Raw genomic sequence first — 25,663 nt, 5'->3', positions numbered from 1 at the left:
CAGTAGATGGCGTTAACATGGATGATTGGTAGTAGAGGTTTGGGTGGAGACTGAGAGTTGTACAGTAGGTGTCCTTCAGCAATGAGTCTCTGGACTCCTTTGGAGGTGTCACGAATAATAATAATAATATGCAGCACGATGCATAAACCACATGACTGCAGGGATTTCCGTGATGTCGCAATATGGCGTCTACCAGTAAATATCTGTGTTATCTTACTGATGATCAAATTGATGAATTGTTAACAACAAATGAGTCCGGAGAAGAATTGTCTGAGTTAAGTGAATTGGTACTTCAGATGAAGAAGAAGATCCTGGTGATTCTACATAAATTAATGTGTGTAATTTGCTTAATCAAGTGGACACCCTTTCATTATGCAAATTTTATAAAACACTATAACTGCCATTTTTGTGAGTAAACAAATGTATATCAAGAATGTATGATGCTGTCCGGACTTCTTACTTCAGTAAGAATTTTAAATGATTTTATTTATAAATTTTTTACAAAATTAATTCAGCACATGGGACAATGTCAGTAAAATATAAAAAGCAGCAATTAAAGGATTAACAATAGAAAACTCAGCTAAAATTACTAATCAATTTGACCATGAGCAAGTCTCAGTCTAGATTACAGCTTAAAAATTGTAGCTGTCCTAAAAATGCCCTGCACTAACACTGAATAGATTTATAACATACTTTACTACAGCAGAACAAAATTCATTCTTAGTTGTTTTTTTAAACAATAATGAAATTCTCAGAAATTATTTTTTGATAAAACTAGCTTGATTTAAAAAAAAATAATTTAATCGTGTATTAGGGAACTATATGTTCATGAACACTAAAACAGCAATACAGAGAAGTGATTCAAATGAGTATATGCAACACATCGGTGACCCTGTGACCTCACAAGCAAACTGTAGGATAACACCATGGCCATAGACATGTTAAACAAAACTCCTCCCACTTATCAGTCCATAAAAGTGAAAAGTGATGCACATTGTTTAATTAATATTAAGGCAGTTGTAGGTGAAAAGGAATTAGAAATATGGGTATTGACGAGACTGGCAGGCTGTTAATATGAAGATAATCATGTGAGATACAGCAGTGTAAAAGGAAAATCCAATGGTCCAAGTTAATCTCTAAGCAAATACTTTATGGTGTACTAAAAGAGAAGAGCACATTTTCAAAACATGCAGTTAAATGTTCTTTTATTGTAATTTTATTATTATTATTAAGAGAGACCTTCACGGAGGGAAGCCGCACACCACCTGCATTAGCTGTCATACCTTTCTTTGAATTCATTCACACATCACCTATACTCACAACCTCCAAAGGCAAACTGTTCCATGTACCACTCTATGAGAGAAAAATCTAGCTCTCATCATCTTCTTAACTGCATTCATTGTCAGCTTTCATGGATGCTTGTCCCTCCCCTCCACCATTGATAAAACGCAAAATTCCATTTATTTGTATGATCCTTTCAGAAGTTTGTGAGTCCCAATCATATCACTCCACTTTCTGTTTTCTAGTGTCTGCAGCCTCTTGAAATTTGTAATCAGTCTTCATAATCTATATTCCACAATCCTAATATCATCATTAACACTCTCCTTTACATTCTCTCTACTGCATCAGTATTACCACAGCTCTTTTAGAATCTGTGCTGACATCCCATCAGCTGTAATACCTTCTCCTCAAACACCTGAGATTCTTTATCCAGTGAGTTCAATGTTGCACACACCAAGCTGGTAGCTATTAGGAAAATGGGCACTCATTACCAGGAGACCTGCACACAATTATCCAAGTGAGGTCATATCATGACCTTACAAAGGCAAAATGACTTTCTTCACTTTACATGTTACGGTTTATTTCAGCAATGCAATTATCCTCTGAGATGTACTTGCAATCTTTGCTATAAGGTCCTTGAACTTCAACTTCCTATTAAGATTCCTAGCCTGTGTATTTCTTCTAGTAATAATTCCACCTATATATGAGATTGGATATCTCATTACACCAAAGTGCATGACTTTACATTTACTAACATTGAACTAACAGTCATTTTCATAAGCCCACAATTCTAGCCAATTCAAATCATTCTGCATATCAGCTGCATTCCTGATTATCCTGTCAATCTTTGGTTCATCAGCAAATAGCTGTATGTCACCTGTAAAATCCTTTCAATGTCATTAATATAAAGACTGAATGAAGACACAGTGGTGATTTAAGGTGATCACCACTGGTCACCTTAAATCTTGCAGACTTATATCTCTCATATATTTTGATATCTGTCAACCCAGCCATCTGTTTTTCCATGCTAATATTTTATAACCACATCTTATATTCCAGAATTAATGCAACAGGCTGTCATGCTGTATCCATTTCCTTGCCTAACTCAATGGCAACATTATTGTAAAATGTGAGCAAGTTGATCAAATATGACCTTCCTTAAGTAAACCCATTTCTGTATGTGAGTGCTAATCAACTTTTCTAAAATCTTCACCACCACTCCAGAGATACTGATAGGTATCATAGATATTATAGATAATCATAGATATCAATAGTTGGATTCATCAGTCTTTGAACCACCTTTATGCAATTGGATTACCATACATTTCCACTCCCATGGAATATTCTCTGTGCTAAGACTCAAATTACAGCCAGTTCAACTGAACACTCTTTTAGCATTTGTGCTGACATCCCATCAGCTGTAATACCTTCTCCTCAAACATCTGAGATTCTTTATCCAGTGAGTTCAATGTTGCACACACACCAAGTTGGTAGCTATTAGGAAAATGGACATTCATTAATGGAACAATCTCTTCTACATTTGTCACATGCATGCAACCCATATTCAGAACAGTTAATACTCACAGTTCACACAGCACTTTCATACCCATCATTTCTTTTTACTTGCAGCATAATGATAGAAATCTAATGAGTTTTCTTTAGAGTGCAGAGGCAATTTCTTTTCATACAGAGACTTAGCTTTCCATACAACAATTATTTTGACTCTTCTGGGCCTGCTCTTTATAATTTTCATAACTGACATCAGGGGTGCTTAAGGGTCAAAGCTGTATAACTGAGAGGAGACCTCCACATAGCCTTTAAAGGAATGCGGAGAACCAACCAGGGCTTATGACCTAATGTCCAATCCTCACCTTCTCGTGGTGCACCCTGTTGGGTATCTACTTCGATACTAAACGAACGAGGATGGGCTGGCAATTTGGGATTTAGCTGACCAAATTGTATTCTTATTGGTTAAACCAAAATAAAAAAATGATGGTACAACATGACAAAATTTCATGCCGGCTGGGGCGTCGCCCGGTTAAACAAGGCCCCCGTTGTTTTCGCCAGGGAACCAGGGCGAACAGCGAAAAGTCAGTTACTGGAACAAATCTGAAAACAAACCCCAACTCAACATCACCAGAGTTAAACATCGGTACTATCAATGTAAGAAGCCTGAATGGCAAAGAAATGTAGCTAGCTGAGGAATTAGATAAGTACCAGATCGACATAATAGGGGTGACTGAAACAAAAAAGACCAAAACTGGTGAGATCTTTCTGAGCAATAAATAGAAAATGTTATATTCAGGCAATGACAATCAAGGAAAAGAAGGAGTAGCCATAGTATTCAACACAAAATACGACGCTAATCTTCTTGAATGGCATTCAGTCTCAAGTAGAGTAATGTGGGCAAATATGAGAATGGGGAACTAGACAATGAGACTTATTTGTGCTTATGGTCCCACAGAAGGTTCTACTAAGGTAGAAGTGGAGGAATTTTTTGAGGCTTTAGAAAAAGCCACTGACACAATGAAAAATTGGTCCTTGTTGGGGATCTAAATAGCAGAGTAGGAAATGATTGTGAGACATACAAAAATATTTTGGGAAAATTTGGAGAAAAGAGCAAAGCTAATAATAATGGCAAATATCTGTTAGATTTCTGCTCAGGACATGGACTGGTTATTACTAACACCATGTTCCAACATAAAAATGTGCACAAATTCACATGGAGAGAAGAGGCTAGGAATAAGAAAAGTCTCATTGACTATGTTATTGTTCATAGTGATGTCTTCTCCCTGGTGCAGGACACCAGAGTGTACAGAGGATTTGAAATTGGAAGTGATCACTATTTAGTCTTGAGCAGGATAAAATTGAATTTCATATCGAAAAGAATAACATGTAAGAAAGTGTTAAAGCGAATAACAGTTGAGTAGCTCTCAGATGTGAACTGTAGACTAAAATACACAAAGATTATTGAAGAAAAGATGAAAGAGTTTGAGAACAGGAATCAAACCTTGGAGATTCAATGGCAAACTCTGAAGAAAACATTGATTGATTCTGCCAGAGAGGCATGTGGTGAGGTTGTGTTTAAGGATAAAAAAATCAGAACTCCCTGGTGGACACACGAAGTTAAAGAGGCAGTGAAGGTAAAGAAGAAAGCATATCAAAAGTTCCTGGCAAATAAGTCAGCTTGTGCTCTTAGAAAATATAGAGACAAATGCAAGAATGCTAAACACTGTGTAAAACTAGCTAAACAAAAGTCATGGGAGGACTTTGGCAAGAATATAGAAAATAAATATCAAGAAGGTGGCAAAATATTCTGGAGGTTGTTGAAGAAGCTTAGGAATGGAGGAAAGAGTGCTGTAAAAGGAGTTAGAGATGATAAAGGTGACATGAAAACGGGAGAAAAAGATATCCTTGAAGTATGGAGTAATTACTTTGAGAAATTCTAAATGAAACAAGCAGTGATAGCACAGTGGTAAAAAACACTCAACAGGCATGCAGTCAGGAATACATATCCATACTTGAAGTAGAAAAAGCCATCAAAGGCTTGAAATGTGGAAAGGCAGCAGGAGTAGATGATATTCGACCAGAAATGCTGAAGTATGGTGGTGTGAGAGTCTTACAGTGGCTGCACTACATAATTCAGAAGGCCTGGACAGAGGGACGAATTCCCGATGATTGGAGTAGATCTCTCATAGTACCCATATATAAAAGGGAAATAAAACTGCATGTGAAAATTACAGAGGTATTTCCCTACTGAGTGTTCCTGCCAAGATCTATGCAAGTATACTTGAAAAATGGTTGAGAATTGTGGAAGAAAAGCTTGGTGAAGAACAAGCTGGATTCAGGCCAAATAGAGGCTGTCAGGATCAGATCTTCACTTTACGACAAATAGTCGAGAAAGCATGGGAATATAACAATGATCTGTATTTATGTTTTGTCGATTTGGAAAAGGTGCCAAGAGATAAGCTATTCAATACGCTGCAGTTATATGGTGTCAGTGGGGCATTATATCAAGCAATACTTAGTCTTTATTTGAGTTGTAAGTCAGAAGTTAGAATTGAAGGAAGTACAGGAAGATGGTTTAATGTTAAATCTGGTGTGAGACAAGGATGTACATTATCTCCTCTGTTATTCATTATCGATATGGATCACATTATGAAGGAAAGTGGTATTAAACATGATATCAAAATTGGAGATGTTAATGTCAGCTCTTTGCTTTATGCGGATGATGTTATACTTCTAAATAAATCCGCTACACGTTTGCAAGAGTCCCTGACTAAATTGAATAGTTGTTGTAATAGATATGGTATGAAGGTCAGCAATAAAAAGACAAAGACAATGAAAATAGGCAGAATCATTGAAAATGTCAACTGTGTTGTGAATGGAGAACCTGTGGAACAAGTAAAACATTTCAGCTACTTAGGCACGATTTTTACTGAAGATGGTAAATTAAATATGGAAATAGACAACAGAATCAGCAAAGCTGGTATGGTGGGAAGTCAATTGAAGAAATTCATATGGAATAAGAGAGAAATTAGTCAGAACACTAAATTAGCTGTATACAAGACAGTGTTCAAACCAGTTTTAACTTATGGATCTGAGAGCTGGGTCAGAAGTAAACTTGACCAAAGACTAGAGACCGCAGATATGAGAGTCTTGAGAAAGATTAGAGGCGTGAACAGATGGCATCAATGGGAATATCATATTAAAAACGAGGATATTAGGAAAGAACTTGACATTGTCAGCATCCAGGAATGGAATGAGTTAGCAGAGCTAATCTCAGGTGGTATGGTCACTTAAATAGAATGGGAGAGAAAAGATTAGCAAAACAAGTGTTCTCTGCCAGGTTGGCAGGAAAACGACCCAGAGGACGACCAAGATATAGGTGGATTGATATGGTACAAAGTGCCTTAGACGATAGAAATATATGATCTGATAATGTTGGAGTCTTGACAAGTAACAGACTGATTTGGAGGAAAATTGTAGATAGGAAGATAGTAATGATGTAATTTTTTCATGTAGTACTATCATATCCTGTACACCCCTTGAGGGTACATGGCAGGAATTTGATGATGATAACTGACATCATCCTTATGCAAACAATATTCCTTCATCATCTTTTTCTTGTGAATCCTTTGCTTAATAAAATTACATATCCATTTCACCCCTACCCTATTTATTCTTCAAATTCTAGGGACATGTTCCAATAATTCATCATTTAAGTATTCTTTAAATAACATCCTATGCATACACTGCCAGTATCCTTCCCATTTAGCAAATGATACTATGGGGCAGAATCTAGTATACTCCTCAATTGGTCATAATTCTCTGCTTTGTAGTTGAGTCATATCCTAAGTCAGTACAGCATGATCATTGTCACCAACCAGTGGCAGAACAGCCACATATTTTACTTTTTTTTTCTTTTTAATCCCACAAACAAAAGGCAGAAGAGCCTACAGCAAATAATGCCATGTTGGGGGTGGGGGGGTCTGTTGATATGCTTCTGGAACTGTTGAAGATTGTAGTCCTTTGGAAATGCTTCATGAGGGTGACTGTTCCACAGAACTCAGGTGGAAAGAATGAAAGATGACCAGGTTTGGTGAGTATGCAGTTTGATGTAAAAGGATGCTGAGCAGCAGCAGTGTGAGTTCTAGCAGAAATAATAGGCATAATGGATGCTAGTTTTGCTGAACAATGAGCATGGAAATATCTGTAGAAGAAACACAATGCAAAAATTGATCTTCTATGGGATAGTAGCTGCAGAGTCTGTAAGAGAAGTGTCATCCATCAACTGGACTGCCTTTTTCTGAACAGCATGAAGAATTTTTAGAGAGGTCTCAAGTACACCACCCATACATGACAGTAGTAATGCAATTTGGAATTTGTACAGAGAAAGTAACTGTTCTTGCTGTTGATGCGATAGAAGTGATATGATTGTCCAGGAAAGGTTTGGAATAAGAGTCAGTCTGAGAAGAGAGATTTGGTCTTGACTGATAAGCTCAGCATTATCAAAAGTAAGCAGAGAAGATCTGAGGTCTTTTTTTTTATAGGAAAACAAAACTGCATTTTGGAAGCACTGAAGTCGACTAGGTTGCTTTCACCAGAATCATGGATACTGTGAAGATCAGTGTTCAGGGCATTTATTATAGATGATCTTGAAGCATAAGATGCTTGAGCACTGCAAGGCCTGTTATATGAGTAGGATGAGCAGAGTGTGCTATTATGAGTAAAACTATGAGTCGTGTTTGCAGTGAATGAGAGCAGGTCATTTATACAAAGCAGGAAGAGGGTGAATGAAATGACAGAGCCCTGAGAGACACTGGCATTGACAGTAAAGTCTGAGGCGAGTGCATCATCCACCATTATACACAGGGATCAATGTGAGAGAAAACTAGCAATCCATTCATACAAGGATGAAGGATCTGGAAAAGGCATATAACAAGGTAACGAGAGAAAAGCTGTTCAAAATGCTTCACTTATATGGTGTAAATGGGACATTATATCAAGCAATACTTAGTTTTTATTTGAGTTGTAAGTTCAGTTAGAATTGAAGAAGGTATAAGAAGATGGTTTGATGTTTAATCAGGCATGAGACAAGGATGTACATTATCTTCACTGATAACAAATTTGATGAGTTTAGCTCTGTACATCAATGCACATGTTATACTTCTAAATAAATCCAGTACAAGTCTGCAGGATTCTCTGTCTAACTTGAACAACTGCTGTGATAAATTTGGTATGAAAATCAGCAATAAAAAGACAAAGACAATGACAGTAGGCAGAAACATTGAAGACATCACCTGCATTCTGAATGGAGAACTTATGGAACAAATGAAACATTTCAGCTACATATTTATGTATAATTTTTAGTGAAGATGGCAAATTAAATATGGAAATAGATATCGAATTAGCAAAGCTGGTATGATGGAATGTGAACCGAATAAATTTATATGGAATAAGAGGGAAATCAGTCAAAACGCTAAACTAGCTGTATACAAGAAAGTGTTCAAACCAATTTTAACTTATGGATCTGAAAGCTGGTTTAAAATAAAACACTTGATCCAAGACTGGAGACCACAGATATGAGAGTTCTGAGAAAGATTAGGGAAGCGAACAGATGGCATCAATGGCAGTATCATATTAAAAATGAGGATATTAGGAAAGATCTTGACATTGTTAGCAGAGCTAATCTCAGGTGGTATGGTCAATGCTCTGGGTCCTTTTCCTGCCAAGATGGCAAGAAAAAGACCCAGAGGAAGGTCAAGATGTAGTTGGAATGGTACAGTAAAAAAAAAGCACCTTAGGTGGAGAGAAATATAAGATCTGATAATATTGGAGGCTTGACAGATAACAGATTAATTATGGAGAAAAACTGTTGATAGGAAGTTAGTAATGATGTAACTTTTTCATGTAGTATTATCATAATATCTCTGTACCCCCCCCCCCGAGCGTACATGTCGGAATCTGATGATTTCCAAATTAACATGTTAGATGACCTGTATATGATTAAAGGTAAATTGTCAAAACAGAGAAAAATCTGTTATAGTGAAGCTCAAAAGGAGGATTCCATTTTAAAAAATGTATATGAAAAAATTCAAACGGGTCAATCTGTTCCTGAGGAATTTCTTTCCTTGAAATGCTCTATCTGAATGAGGACAGTTTATTATTATAAACTATAATATTTAATAATTATATAATACTGTAAAGAATGATCATCATAAATAAATCACAATTGTTGGAGATTTTTACAATCTTACAATACCCATTCCAGTTAAGATAGGGCTAAACGGCCTCGCCTACTCCCTATATACGGGAATAGAAAGGCGTTAGCTGATTTGATTTTTTAAATACCCATTCCAAAGTTTACAGATCTGTACCATCTCTCGCTCTCTTTCTCCTGTTTACCAGTGTCTGCATTTCACATGCTCCCAATCACCTCATAATCTACATTCCATAATCTATAATCTTCGTATCTTTTCTTCACACTCTTTCTTTATCCCCTCTGAACACAGACGCCAAATCTTTACGCAACATTCCAGGTGAATGTATCAAGGCCTTGTAATGAGGTAAAACAGCTTCTTTATATTTACATGTCAATGTTCTTTTTCAATATCAAATTATCTTCTGGGTTTCATATGCAATTTTTGTTATATGACCTTTGAACTTTTTTCTCCTATACAACAACAACACAATTCACAATATAAACATGGTCTTAGCCTCCACAGCATTAATTCTAAACGCATATATACATACACATATTAAAGAAAACTTACCTAAACAATCCAGAATTTCAGAAGTGGTTTTGCTTTTGCAACAAGCCTTACATAAGTCAAACACACACTTGGAACCCTGAGGGAAAGAGAAAAGTACAGTTATTAGGACAGTTTCAAACCACATAAATAGAAAATTTTATAAAATTAATTCAATGACTAAATAATATCATAGCATCATCAATTTCCTGGTATGTATTCTCATAATAGCATTACACGATAAAATTTACATTATTACTAATCTCCTATCAACAATTTTCCTCCAAATTGGCCTATTACTTGTATTACTTGTCAGCACTCCAACATTATCGCATATTCAATATTTCAGTCTTTTAGAGAATTTTTGATTGAATTGATCTACCTAGAACTTGGGTCTTTCTCTAAGTGTTTCTCCTGACATGTTAGCATGAAACATCTATTTTCCTAACCGTTCATCTCCCATTCTGTTTATGTGACTGTACCACTTAGATTAGCTCTGATAACAATGTCAAGTTCTTTCCTAACATCCTCATTTTAAATATAATACTGCTATTGATGCCATCTGTTCACTCCCCTAATCTTTCTCAGAACTTTCATATCTGTGATCTCCAGTCTCTGATCAAGTATTTTATTTCTAACCCAGCTCTCAGATCCATAGCTTAAAACTGATTTGAATACTGTCTTGTATACTGCCAGTTCAGTGTTTTGGCTAATTTCTCTCTTATTCCATACAAATTTATTCAACTAGCTCTCCACCAAACCAGCTTTTCTTATTCTGTTCTCCATTTCCATATTTAATTTGCCACCTTCACTAAAAACTGTGTGCCTAAATAGCTGAAATATTTTACTTATTCTATAGGCTCTCCATTCAGAATGCAGTTCAAGCTTTTTATGTTTCTGGCTATTTTCATAGTTTTGGTCTTTTTATTGCTGATTTTCATGCCAATTTCTTACAGCTATTCCTCAATTTAGTTAGAGAATTGTAGAATACAACATCATCTGCAAAAATGAAAAGAGCTAAGTTTGATATCTCTGATTCTAATATTTTCTAATATGTCATTTTCTTTCATAATGTGATCCACATAGATGATAAATAAGAATGGAGATGGTGTAATCCTGTCTTATCCCTAATTTTACAACAAGCCATCTTATATTTCCTTCAATTCTGACTGCTGGCTTACAACTTAAATATATGAGCGTGATCTGAAAAGTTCTCGGCCTAACAATGAAAAACTGAATTTATAATTTCAAAATTATTTTTATTTTTCAACATAATCTCCCTTAAGATTAATACATTTTTCCAGTGACCAGCACCATTATCCTGTCCCTGTAGCGGCTCTCAATAAGATCTACAAAATACCCCTCTACAGCTGCAATCACCTCTTGATTCGAACAAAAACGCTGACCAATGAGGAAGTTTTAGTTTTTGGAAGAGATAGAAGTCAGAGGGAGCCAAATCTGGGGAATAGGGTGGATGTTCCAACAATTCATAGTGCAGATCCCTTAATTTTCCCATTGCCAAAACACCTTTGGGGGCAGGTGCATTGTCCTGATGAAAGGACAAACCAGATCAATTTTTTTTTGTCTAGTCTGGTTAAAAGATCAGAATAATATTCCCTGCTTATAGTTTTACCTTTTTCAAGATAATTAATAAACAAAATGCCTTTAGAATCCCAAAACACTGGTGCCATGACCTTTCCTGATGATGGAACCTGACTTTGTCTTCTTTGGCGTCGAACAACCAGCTACTGTCCACTGTTTTGACTGCTGTTGATTCTGGTGTGTAATGGTGAATCCAAGTCTCATCCATAGTAATAAATTGATGCACAAAATCATTTTTATTCTTGTTAAAATGCTCCACCCGTGTGGGGACACCTGTAACCCCCATTGGGCGCATCCCCTGGTGGCGGATCGGGGAATGCTCGTCATAGTTTACTATGAAGGGTAGGAGGGAAATAAAATACCTCCCGCAGACCAACAGGATAGCACTTCTCTCATAGGCCAAGTCTGGGGGCCTCGAAGGTGGCAGCTCCACCACCAGACTCGGGTGCTGAAGGCTAATCCCCTGCACACCTTAAAATTTCACCCATTAAAAGAAATAACAAAGAGATAGCCGCACTGCCTAAATGGTTAATGACAAAGGGAGGAAAAAGGTATATGAGATACGGAACATGGAATGTTAAAAGTCTACATGGAAAAGAAAATGAATTAATAGATAAATTTAAAAAATCAAGATTGGATCTGCTAGCAGTCACAGAAACAAAAAAAGAAAGGTCAAGGTTGCCAGAAAATGAAAGATGGGTATATATTTTTCTATTCAGGGGTAAACCCAAGAGAATGGGGAAAACAAGGGGTAGCTTGCATAATTAAACCAGATCTCAAAGAATATATTACTAAACGGCAACTAATAAACGAAAGGTTGTTGACAATCACTATAGATTTTAAATCAGATAACCAAGTATTCACTGTAATTGTTGCATACAACCGAAACGATAATGCTAATAAAGAAATTAAAGATGAATTCTTCGAACTCTTACAAAAACCAATTGAAGAAGTTCAAGGGCATATCATACTACTAGGAGACCTTAATGGCCAGGTAGGGAATCAAGTAGATGAGGAAACGAAACAAGTGTTGGGATCACAAGGAGAAATAACCCGGAATAATAATGGAGAAAGAATAATAAATCTTTGCCTTACAAATAATTTAGTAATAATAGATCTTCACTTTACGACAAATAGTCGAAAAAGCATGGAAATATAACAAAGATCTGTATTTAAGTTTTGTCAATTTGGAAAAGGCATATGACAAGGTGACAAGAGAGAAGCTATTCAATATGCTACAGTTATATGGTGTCAATGGGACATTATTTTAAGCAATACTAAGTCTTTATTTGAGTTTTAAGTCAGCAGTTAGAATTGAAGGAAGTACAGGAAGATGGTTTAATGTTAAATCTGGTGTGAGACAAGGATGTACATTATCTCCTCTGTTATTCATTATCTATATGGATCACATAATGAAGGAAAGTGGTATTAAACATGATATCAAAATTGGAAATGTTAATGTCAGCTTTGCTTTAAGCGGATGATGTTATACTTCTAAATAAATCCGCTACAAGTCTGCAAGATTCTCTGACTAAATTGAATAGCTGTTGTAATAGATATGGTATGAAGATCAGCAATAAAAAGACAAAGACAATGAAAATAGGCAGAATCATTGAAAATGTCAACTGTGTTGTGAATGGAGAACCTGTGAAACAAGTAAAACATTTCAGCTACTTAGGCACGATTTTTACTGAAGATGGCAAATTGAATATAGAAATAGACAACAGAATCAGCAAAGCTGGTATGGTGGGAAGTCAACTGAATGAATTCATATGGAATAAGAGAGAAATTAGTTAGAACACAAAATTGGCTGAATACAAGACAGTGTTCAAACCAGTTTTAACTTATGGATCTGAGAGTTGGGTCAGAAGTAAAACACTTGACCAAAGACTAGAGACCGCAGATATGAGAGTCCTGAGAAAGATTAGAGGCATCAACAGATGGCATCAATGGCAATATCATATTAAAAACAAGGATATTAGGAAAGAACTTGACATTGTCAGCATCCAGGAATGAGTTAGCAGAGCTAATCTGAGGTGGTATGGTCACTTAAACAGAATGGGCGAAGAAAGATTAGCAAAACAAGTGTTCTCTGCCAGGTTGGCAGCAAAACGACCCAGAGGAAGACCAAGATATAGGTGGATTGATATGGTACAAAGTGCCTTAGACGATAGAAATATAAGATCTGATAATGTTGGAGTCTTGACAAGTAAGAGACTGATTTGGAGGAAAATTGTAGATAGGATGTTAGTAATGATGTAATTTTTTTCATGTAGTACTATCATATCCTGTACACCCCTTGAGGGTACATGGCAGGAATTTGATGATGAAGAAACAAAGAAAAGGAATATGACCATAAATATAAATAAAACTAAAACAATGATCATATCTAAAAACCAACAAAAACACATAATAAAAATAGAGAATCATCAACTGGAACAAGTCCACTCCTTTAAATACTTGGGATCATATATACAAGAAGATGGTAGACTACACTAGACACAGAAATTAACAACAGGATAAGAGGGGGAACAAAGATATTCTATGCAATGAAAGGCCCACTCCTAGATAAGAAAGAAGTCACCCAGAACACCAAACTGGCAGTGTACTGTTCAGTGTTTCTACCAACATTAACATGCATTTGTAAGTCTTGGTGTTTAACAACAGGAAACACAAATAAACTACAAACAATTGAAATGAAATATCTCAGGAAAGTGGCACAAAAAACAAGACTAGATTGAATAAGAAATCAAACCATAAGAGACAGTCTTCAAGTTTCACCTCTGAATCAATTCATAACACAAGCCCAAATGAGATGGTTTGGACATCTTAATCAAATGGAAGAAGGAAGAATAGCAAAAACTGTATACGAAAGCCAGAAAATAGGATAAAGAAACATAGGCAGACCCAGGAAAGGTTGGCAAAAGGAAATTAAAGAAAAATTGGAAAAAGAAGGGAATTAACTGGAAAGAAGCAAAACAACAAACCTCGGACAGGATGGCATGGAAATCTCTTTGGCAAAATCTCAACACTTAAAAGCATAAGAGATCATAGACGAAGAAGAAGAAAACGCTCCAAGCGCTATTCAGAGATTTTCACACAAGTGCGCTTTTGATCTGCTGTGAGAAAGCGCAGCACCCATCTTGTGCAAAGTGCTTTCATTTGCAATTCTTCATGCAAAACATATCCTACACATTCTTTTAAAATGCCTGTAGTCTCAACAATTTCACGCACTTTGACTCGCTGGTCATCCAATATCATATCGTGCACTTGATCAATGATTTCTGGCGTTGTTACACTTTTTGGATGTCCTTCATGTGGATCATCTTCAAGGCTGGTATGGCCACGTTTAAACTCGGCAGCCCATTTCTTAATAGTTGAAGATGAAGGAGAAGAGTGCCCATAAAATTTTATGAACTTCGAATGAATTTCTTTTGGCGGTAAACCTTCTTTTACAAAGAATTTTATAATCACACTCAATTTTATCCATTTCAAGGGAATACAGACAACACTTTTTCTTCAGACAGCTGTATAAAACAAACTACTTGATAGAATGACTTGCAATTTCACATGGATGCTCATGACAGACGTACCAACTTAGAAAAAAGAAAAAATCTTGCTGATAATGTTGCCATCTATGGTTGAGGCCGAGAACTTTTCAGACCACCCTCATAGACTATATATGTATTGCTCTGTATAACATTCCATTAACCCCACATAACTGTAGTGTTTTGAAAAGCTTTTCTCTGGGCACTTTGTTGTCTGCCTTTTCTAAATTACAGCTCCTTATCACAGTCCCATGATAATATGATCTTGACAACCTCTATTTGGTTGTACCTAACTTGTTCTTCTCCAAGTTTCTCTATCACATTTTTATTAGTTTCTTCTCAAGTATGTTTGCATTAATCTCACCAGAACACTCAGTAGGGAAATTTGTCTAATTCACACATTCAGTTTAATTCTTCTTTTTATGGACTGGAACTCTAAAAGACTCTACTTAAAGCATCTGGAATTTGACTGTCTCACCAGGCCGGCTGAATTATGCAGTGTAATCGCTGTCAAACTTTTATACCTACATATTTGAGCATTTCTGGTTAAATATCGTCTACTACAGCTTCCTTTATATATCTCAGGATTTTGATAGCTTTTTTTCTACCTCAAGTATTGATACACACACACACACACACACACACACACACACACACACACACACACACACACTGCTTGTAAAGAAGTCAACAGACACCACAGTGTGAGGAACACACAGCCATAGCACATACTATAATAAGATGTAGGATCTCCATTTGCTGCAATAACTGCAACAATCCCACGGGGCATACTCTCCTACAGGCATATGATAGTGATCAATGGGAATTTTGGACCACTAATCAAACATAATAAGCATTGAAAAAAAAACCCTAACTTACCCATGAGGCTTTCCAAACTTTTACTACATTTTTTAAAATACATTAAGTTTTACTCTTTTTAATGTCAATATAACTATGAAAGCTAATGAAATGTTTTTAAAATACAGTGGTGCCTTGGTTAACGATGGTAATCCGTTCCAGGATTACCATCGTTATCCAAGGCATGATTCCCCATAACATTTAATTGAAAATCGATTAATTTATTCTGGCTCCTCCCCACAACCATAGTACATATTAAAAATGCAGATACAACTCATTTAAAATGTCATAAAAATATGGTAAATATCATTTATTTATTATACAGTATATGTATTTGCTACAAAAAATTAACATTAATAAAATTAATTGTTCATGAAAACAGTTTTTAATTATCAATCTTCACCAGAAAGACAATTGAGCTCACTTCGGAGTTTTTTGACAAATGAACCTGTAAAAAACATGTCTAGGGTTGTTTGCTTTTGCCTCTTTTTTAAAATGTTTCTAAAAAATTGCACGGTGTTGTGTTGGAAAAAGTGCCGATTCACTTTTAATGAGTCATCCTATTTCCGACCCAACATAAGGTAATGTTAAAAAACCATGGATATGGACATGCTTATGCCTCCAGAAGAAAATGTGCATTTTGGTAACTCAGAACTATGTCTAACCATTTTTCTAGTAGATATTAAGTGATTTTTGAGTAACCCATAATTTAAATAGATAATGTTTATGGATTTTTTAACAAAGGAAAATTATGTATAAATGATGAAAGATGTATATAAGATGATATATGTATTGAGCCATGTCAAAAACAGTTCGGAGTTGCGGTGATCAATCGGCTGCTGCTATGTGCATGACGTAGTCACCAAGAGAGGGCGCTCACATTGACTATATAGGTTTCGGCACATAATTCAATCCCTCTTATTTTCTGTTCCTGGTTCCTGATCCAAGTGCTGGATAGCTGCGAAGCTTGCCGCCGTACCCAGCAACATTCTCCCGTTGCTGTGCGTGCCGTGTCGACCGTAGCCATAACTGAGGAATGCAGCCAGAGTTCCAGAAAAGAGCCGTTGGTTAGTCATGCTAATGTATAAATCAGCGAAGAGGTGATCCTTTTGAAAAGAATAGAAGTATGTCGCAGATGCCATAAGAAATATAGGGTGAGGAAACCCAGAAGTCTAATTAAGGAAGTCCCAACAACTACCAGAAAAGCAAGAACGGTAAGGTGCAAGTTTTCGTATTAAAATTGAATAATAACCAAAGAGGGTATAGGAACCAGAGGGTTAAGGAGCTCCATATAGTCAACTTCCATTTTGTATCTAAAGAACTGTTTTTTTTTTGGACATTTCTGTCTACGTCTAAAGAGCAAGTGACACCCTAAGCTTAAGCTGAGCTGGGAACCACAATTTCGAACTGTTTACGTTGGAAGAAACATTTATATCATTGTGCTAAAATTAAATTTCAATATTAACTGAATTTTGGAAGAGGATAAATCCTAAGCATAAGAGAGAATATTGTCCCATATGAAATTTGCAAAACGGAGAACCTCTGATATGCTCCATATTAGGATTGTAGAATGTATCTATGTATATGTGTTATTCCTATATATGGGAACTGAGCAACTCTGTAAGAATTAACCGAGCCTGAACGTAGTTATACAAAGAAGAGTATGAGATTGCTAGAATAAGATTTTAGAGTAAACCTTTTGAATATATTAACTTAAGAAAGGGGGAGGGGGAGGAGAGTTCAGGCTCTTTAGAAATGGAATTACTAACTAAAGCGTATATATGTATTTGTCTAAATAAATGTATTTCTTTAATTCAAACCTCATGAGTCTGTCATTGTTCTAAGAATTGAATTACCACTTGTTAAATTTCGGACCATGCATAAGTAATAGGGGAATCCATTAGCAACTAAGAAAGGGGGACGACGACTGCAACTTGATCCCTATATTGTTTTTCAGTAGTTTTAAATTGTGTGTCAGAATTCAGTTGCCGGCTGGCGCAGTCGACTTAAAAGAATATAAATTTGTCGGCAACGGAATAGCTGAGAATAAGTAAGATAAGTAAATAATATAACTAATAATAACAGGGCCAGTATGAAGACATAAAAATGGACTTTTCATTAAATCGATCTGCAGTTCTGATAACCTCAGATTTGTTTGGATTCCATTTCATAGCAACATTTTGAACTTCCTCCCACTTTGCCAAAACATTTTTGATTTCAGCAGTCGTAATTTGTTCTTTCTCTCCATCCTCATCTTCAGATGAAATTTCCATTTCCTTTTCTTCACATTGCTGCTTGAAAAGTTCTTTTAGCTCGTCAGCAGTCAATTCTCGGTCATGCATCTCCAATAATTCTTCAACATCTTCTTCCAAGTTAAGATCATGAGCAGTTGCCATAATATCCTTTACCAATTTGTGTCCTTCATCTGAAGTTTCTTCATTACCAAAGGAAGGACACAGTTTCCTCCATGCTGCTTTGAGACATTTCATTGTTACTTCTTACCAAGCCTTTACAATTAGCCTAATTGCTATGACAATGTTAAATTCTTCCTTCCAAAATTTTCTTAGGTTATGTTGGTAGCCTCACACATTTCAAAGCACATGGTAAAAAGTGCCCTTGTGTAAAGTTTTTTAAAATTTGCAATTATCAGCTGATCCATAGGTTGAATCAAAGATGTAGTCTTGGGAGGAAGAAAAATCACCTTGATAAAATCTAATTCCTCTGGTAGCTCTTCTTGTATGCCTGTTGGATGGACAGGTGTGTTATCCAAGATTAAAATGGCTTTTAGAGGCAGATTGTTTTGCTCAAGATAGGCTTTGACAGTTGGTCCAAACACTTCGCGAATCCAGTCTCTAAATTCTATTCTTGTGACCCAGGCTTTGCTATTAGACTTCCACAAAACACCGAGATTGGATTTAGAGGCATTGAACTTTTTGAATGCTCAGGGATTCTCTGAGTGGTAGATTAACATTGGTTTTACCTTGCAGTCTCCACTTGCATTTGCTGCTAAAAGCTGTTAGCCTATCATTCATTGGTTTATGCCCAGGAAGTGTTTTTTCTTCTTTTGTGATAAATGTCCTGTTGGGCATTTTCTTCCAAAATAACCCAGTCTCATCACAATGAAGACTTGTTGAGGTAAGTATTCTCCTTCTTCTATAATTCTTGTAAAGCTATTGACAAATTTATCTGCTGCTGCTTTGTCAGCACTAGCTGCCTCTCCATGTCTGACCACATTATGAATTCCTGTTCTTTTTTTAAAGTTGTCAAACCAACATCTGCTACCTTTGAAATCATCATCATCTACCTCAGAACTTGATCCCAAAGTCTTCTATTTCAAATCTTGATATATCTGTTTGGCTTTTTGACAGATTGCATTTTGAGATGTAGTATCGCCCGCCATTTCTCTTTCTTTGATCCAAATTAGTAATAGATTTTCCATTTGCTCACAAAGAAGCCCTCTGACATTCAACCTTGAAAGTTCCCTTAGCAACCTTAAGTTCTTCTTTCTTAGCCAAAATGGTTGATATTGTAGAATGACTGGTTTTATATATTCGAGCTAGCTGTATAACTTTCACACCTCCATGATGCTTTTCTATTATTTCTTTCTTCTGTTCAATAGAGAAAATTTTTCTGTTTTTTTTCCCCTCATTAGCTTTCTTTTTGGGACCCATTTTGTCACATGGTAAAAAATTCACTCTATAGAAAAAAAAAAGATATGCAAAATATGGTATTATTACAAATTGTACAACACTAAGACAAGGGATACAAAGAACATATAGTCACCTGAAAATAAAAGTTCAAAAAAAAAAAAAAAAAAAAAAAAAAAAAAAAAAAAAAAAAAAAAAAACATTTTGAAATAAAAGTTAACAGTTAAATTCAAAACCTGAAATTTTTGACTTAGTGCATTTTGCTTGTAAGGTGACGATATTAGATACAGCACTTACCGTAACATACACTGATTAGCAGCTTATAGATACAACGATTATTATACAGATGAGATTTGATTTTGCCTTTTGATGGTGAACGAACAGTGACACGCACCAGCCAATTTATTGTCTATATGAACCAACACACAAAAAATAAATGCTTAAATACTAATTTTCATCATAAAACGCATTTATAACCACAAATTTTAAAATAAAGCACAGTACGCTACAAGAAAAGAAACAATAAACGGAAAGCGTAAACAGCTGGCTATGATGGGTCAAACATATCTGAGCTTCACAGTTATGCCGCGTGGCTGTTCTCTATTTGACAATGTCTTCCCGCACGTGGCTGAGTGTGATCGGAAAATTCTGGTTTTTTAGATCGGATAGAGGTTCACATAATCGAGAGTCGTTAATCAAGAGATTTTTTCTTACAGCCACTCATCATTAACCAAGTACGTTGTTAACCAAGGCACCACTGTATTTAAAAATAATAAAATGCATTTAAAAGAAAATTATGAGAAATATTTGAACAAGGCACTTTGCATCAACTATTGCTTTTTTGTGTATACATCTCTTCATGGGTAACAGTTCATAGCTTTATCAGCATTTGAGTGGACTTGCATATGGTGATCAAAGTTAAGGCTTATTTCAAAATAGTTTGTGCTCTCACTTCATTCAGTTGTCCAAAATTATGTGTGATTTTTGCTTTGTTATCATCACATTCGCACCTCTTAATTAACCCAGAACTGGTGAGGTGGGAAAACGTAACAAAAGTGGTAAGGTAGGGGTCCCACAGACCCACCCAAATAATGTAGTGTATTATAGAAATCCATATCTTTTTAATCAATATTAGATTACATATTGTTTAAGTGTCCTGCAATTTTACAGAATAAAAATGCAGATCCACAAAATTAAATTTTTATTTTTATTTTTCAACAAAAATATACTCTTCCTAGCTTATATAATGAATGAACTAAATAAATCAGTATTTTTTAGGCACTTTGGTATTGGCTTACATACAAAAGGAACATATACATTATAAGAAACTAATACAATAATAAACATTTAGCCTTGAGATTCCAATGATATCACTAATTAAAAATTTTAATTTTCTGTAATTGCACAGTCGGGGCACCTTGGAATTATGTGATTAAGACGCACATATTTTGCTTGCACGCAACAGCCTGTCATCTATGGCGTCGAGTAGCGAGTTACGGGAGGGGGAAGCTATACTGAGGCATGACTCACTGCCACGTGTTGTTAAAAAGTTATAGTCGATTTAAAATCTTTGGGGGTCTGTGATACCACACCTTACTAATGCTGGATTAATTCAAGTTTTTGCTCTAAAAAGTGATAATTTTTTGATTCTTTTTATCACTGGCACTTGCTATTTCACTCTCCCTTTTATCCATAGCCAATGTTGAAGGATAATTCTTTATAATATAGAGATGTTTGTTAATTTGATTAGTCAATACTTTTACTGTTGCTATGGTAAACAGAACTGTGGCTGCTTACAAAGTCATGATATTATACAGCAAATCTTAGCAAAAACACCATGTGAAATGAATTTTTAATCCATTGTGGATTAAAAATAAATAAATTGTGGCATAAATTTTTTAACTGTGTTAATCTGAAAAGTGTGTAAAGTGAGGAATTCCTGTATTATGTAAATTCTATCCATGAAAGATTGTAAAAATTGATCGTACGTTAGTAATGAGGGTTTGTTAAAGGTTACACTATCTGGAATTTTGATCTAAGACAGGGCTGGATTGAAGGTTTATTGCGGTCCGTAAACTATAGCTTTTAAAGGCTCCCTCTATCAAGTAAATTTTATGCAGTGGCTTTGGAAGAGCTTTGCCACCTGGGGTGGCCCCTAAATTTGCCGCCCCTCTCAGTACACACCAAAAATGCCACAAAAAGTCAAAATGACGTATAGGGTAAGGTTCAAAGTGACATCCGGGGTGTACCCCCCACCACCCCACTCATTTTATGTTATCTATACTGAGGAATAGGCCCTTGTAATGTGAGGCTCTAAGCTGTAGCTTGTCTAGCTTATGCATAAATTTGGCCCTGCTCTAACACTAAACATGGAACTTTCAAGTCACTTCAGAACAGTGGAGATGGTGGTCACACACATCAGATGATAAAATTCTTCTCTCACCAAAAGGCATTAACAAACATCCTTGCTATCATTTGGATTCAACCACAAAGTCCATTGATCAGAGAGTGGAAGCACTATCCATTTGCCCAACCAGGTCATTTAACAGGTAATTGCAAATACATCACGTGGAAAATATTGCATTCTTTATGTAATAAAGAATACACATAGACAATGCCTCTAGTGGTTTAGCAAGCAATGCACAGCTTGTAAGCAATCCATCTTTAAAAAATGCATTCCTGATTGTTACTGATGAAAGAGCATTAAGAGTCATTAAAAGTGGTAGTGGTCACCTGCTATCTTAAAAGTAGCTACTTTTATTGTAATTGTATTAGTTTTTTCCCCCCATTTATATACATATTTCATATTATAATTATTGAAAATTTGAAGAATTTGCACAGTGAACTGAAATTATTGGATATAACTTGGGTTAGTATTCAGTGAAACTCTGACTTGACTGCTAGTTATCAGAACTTAGTCATTCTTAACTGTATTTATTTATTTCATTTTTATCTCCTTCAGTTCTCTGGATATTACTAGCCAAGCTCGATGAATGCCTATTGTGCAACATGGCAGACGCACATCTATCACTTTTTGATAGCAGATGGTAAGAGCAGCCAGAAGAACATAATAGAGCTCCTGTCTTATATAGGATAAAGTTTACTTTCATCTTCCTATGGCCATTACTTTATTATGTTATTTTTTTCCCCTACCCTAATAAGAAGTTTCTTAGTAGATACGTACAGTCAACACATACTATAGTTAACTTGTAGGCACCACAAGAATAATTTACAATATTGAATTTCTTTTAGCACAGCATTCTACCTATGGAGCTTTGGTCAGAACTTTATATTACTTTTTCAGTAGTTTGTTATTGTGATCCTGTTTATTATAGAATGTTCTCTCTATAGTGAGAGTCAAATCTGCTGATGTTGATCAGAAGTAGTGAATAGCAGTATGATTGAAGTAACTAAAGCCATGAGGCCAGTGTATTATAATTGTGAGCAACATTTACCTATTTTATAGAATATTAAAAAAACTCAAGTTTCCAGGAGGAAAAACCTGTCACCTCTCTGAGTGAGTCTTGCCAAGCACCTATAAATGTTCCTTATATTGTGGAATTTAAAGCCAGATCTTCCCAATGAAAGGGTACGTATTGTAACTGTAAATTATTGGTATAACAAGATGAATAAATAGTATAGTGAACAACTATTGGAAGTGGTACTTCCCCTTTTGTCTTTTAAACAATGGATGCCAATCTTGAATGTTGTGTACAAAAAGAATGAGTGAATAAAGATGGGTAAATGTGTGTGTGTGTGTGTGAATAAAAATACTAGCTATCACATAATACATAACATTAAAAAAAATTACCTTTGGATTAGGACAGAATGCACATTTATCAAATATGACTTTTCTTTCCCCAAACCTTTTTTGTGGATTTCGTTGCAATTTTTTTAATCTCTTTTTTGATATATGGAAATCTTTTTCTTCCAGAACTCTTTTCTGAATGGCATCTGGAAGCAAACTTTTCAAATTGGCTCTTTCTTTAGTATGAACCCTATTTGCCAATTCTGAAGGGCTGAAAAATGGAAGCAAATGAGATGTGAGTATATATATAAATCAGTGATGTCGAAGGAACTTTATTTGATAAGTTGTATCAAATAAAGTTCCTTTGAATTGCATCTTAATACAATGATACAATTTAAAGTTGGCCATTAAAATCAACTATATGAGACAGTCAACTCTTACTAGAACAAACCTGTAGTGATCAAAAGAATATCTGTTATGGTATAAGTGAACTGTGATATGGGATTTGCATCTTATCCATCAAATGTTTCATCTTGAAATTTAGAGTTTTTAATATATGGTAATTATTTAATAAAATTAAAAAGTTCCATCAAGTATTTAGCCATAACTATATGCTGAGTCTATAATCTTTAAATCTCTAAAGGTTTCCAAAATATTTTATAGGAAGGCATTTATTGAAAGAAAAAAAAAAAATCCACAATAAAAGGTGTTTGCGTATTAAACTTTCCATTTATAGTACAATGATCCAGCTATATGTGTTTTTAGTCATGTGTACGTGTGTATACATATATGCACACCAGGCTGGCCTGGTTGGCTGAATGGTTCATGAACCCACTATAGTTACCTTGCTGTGGATTCAAATCCTGGCAAGAGCATTAATATTTGTGATTGTCTTTAAGGTGGGACCTGAATTTCATTGCCCAGTGTAAGAATACTGCCCCACTTACTGAAGGCATGAGGTGACTTGAAAAAGTTATGTTTGGTTTCTAGAGCAGGGTTTCTGGAATATGTAAAAAATAAATTAAAAAAAAAATGTATAAAAGTGATAAAAACAAAAAAATCCTTGTACCCATGGTACAAAATGTACTATATTTTGTTATCCAAGATCTTGGATAACAAAAGCAAAAATAAACCCATAGGCAATGGAGACAAGATATGGAAAAGTAATCAGTGGGCTTTGCAACAAAATTGAGACTGCTAGAAACGTGCATATTCACTAGTGATTGCTATGGCTCTCTCTTTCATTAATCTTTGCATTCATCTCATAGTCATTGAACACTGCAAATGGTAAGTGAGGTGAATACAAAGCATAATAAATGAAATGAAGAGCCATAGAAGAGTAAACTGCAAAGAGAATTTAATGCAGAAAATAATTGGAAGGCAACTCAAGGTTTTTGAGCACACCTAAAAAACGAATACAAGCAGAAAGATCAAAATCTTGATGTTTCGTACAAAGGATGGTATAAAAAGAAGATGGCCAAGACCAATGGCCAGATTTATGAAGGAGTGATGTAGATAGAGTCTGCAGGATTTGAGTCACTGGCAATGGATAGAAGGGAAAGGGCAAAGAAAAAAGCTGTATGGATACTAACATGCATCAGATCCATGGCACTAGTGGTGATGATGATGATGACCGTCAAACAAAAATATTAGTAAAAATATTAGTAAAATAGTTTCAATATTAAGAATGGGTGCTTAAATCATGATTAATAATTTTATATAAATTAACTGGATCCTTTTTATCCAGTGTTTCAATTTCAGAAACAATAAAAAAAATGTCTTGTTATTAACAAAAAATATTGCTATCAATATCTGCATGCATGCATGCATGGTACTTAATTTATGGGTAAATTCTGTTTTCTTAGTCACCTAATTAAACTGATTTTCAGTTTTCCTTCACCTTTTTAGCATTACTATCAATGTACTGAATACTTTATGAACAGATATACACTTTTTGTTACTCCTAATTCTAGTTGCTCATCTTCTTAGACTGAAAGAAAAACGTTCCTATCTTGAAATATTTTGTAAATGTGTTTCAGATTAGCTGCCATTTATTCTTACTTCTAGAAAACTCAGTCCTGTCTGATATCTTGTAAGAAAGAGCTTGCATCCCTCCCCCTTAACTTCAGTAATACTGAGTTCAAACACAATCAGATTTCTCTTGTTGGAGTGACCAGCACCTCTGATCTTTCCTAGCACATCCACATTTCAACCATATCTTCTGCAGCTGCCAAAAAACTTGGTGTACTTTTCTGCAAAAGACACTACTTCACACCTGCTAACTCCATACAAAGCCCAAATCTCATATTTGAGGTGATACACCAAACTCCTCTCTAAGATTGCACGATTTTTATCCAGAAGAGGGCAATCCGGCTAATTAATGATCCCCCTCTCAGATGTTCAGTTTCTGCTAGTGCCTCTTCTACAGATACTTTCATGGACAGTGCTCTGCTGAATTTGCCACTATTATTCCTCCACTCTCCTCCAAAATCATTAAATCAAGAGCCACTGCTAACCAACACCCTTTTACAGTCCATCTTGAAACTCACCAAACCAACTTCACTGCCTCCTCTTTCATTCCATCTACTTTTGTCCTTTGGAACAATCTTCTCCCACTCTGCCTTTCCCAAAGATTACAACCCTCTGCTACCAAGTACACCAAGCAAAATGTTAACAGATTCCTCCTTTCTTCTATTCCTCTTACCCACACATGGCACTATTGTGCCA

General features: G+C 35.5%; 1 protein-coding gene across 2 annotated transcripts in view; it reads right to left on the bottom strand.

Annotated features, from left to right (window-relative positions):
• Dus1 (Dihydrouridine synthase 1) overlaps positions 1-25,663 on the bottom strand; it is a 156,148-nt gene that overhangs the window by 5,219 nt on the left and 125,266 nt on the right. For both annotated transcript variants that reach the window (XM_090411023.1, XM_090411024.1), the window contains exons 9-10: positions 23,000-23,207; positions 9,558-9,633 (exon numbers count right to left, since the gene is read on the bottom strand). In XM_090411023.1, coding sequence (XP_090267149.1) covers positions 9,558-9,633; positions 23,000-23,207 — 284 coding nt within the window. The remainder of the gene's footprint in view (positions 1-9,557; positions 9,634-22,999; positions 23,208-25,663) is intronic.

Source organism: Typopeltis vanoorti, chromosome 21 (genome assembly GCF_054136105.1).
Source record: "Typopeltis vanoorti isolate ZY-2024b chromosome 21, IOZ_Tvanoo_1.0, whole genome shotgun sequence".
NCBI classification, from domain to species: Eukaryota; Metazoa; Arthropoda; class Arachnida; order Uropygi; family Thelyphonidae; genus Typopeltis; species Typopeltis vanoorti.
Note: the sequence above shows the minus strand (reverse complement) of the source record. Positions and strands in the feature narration are given on the sequence as shown.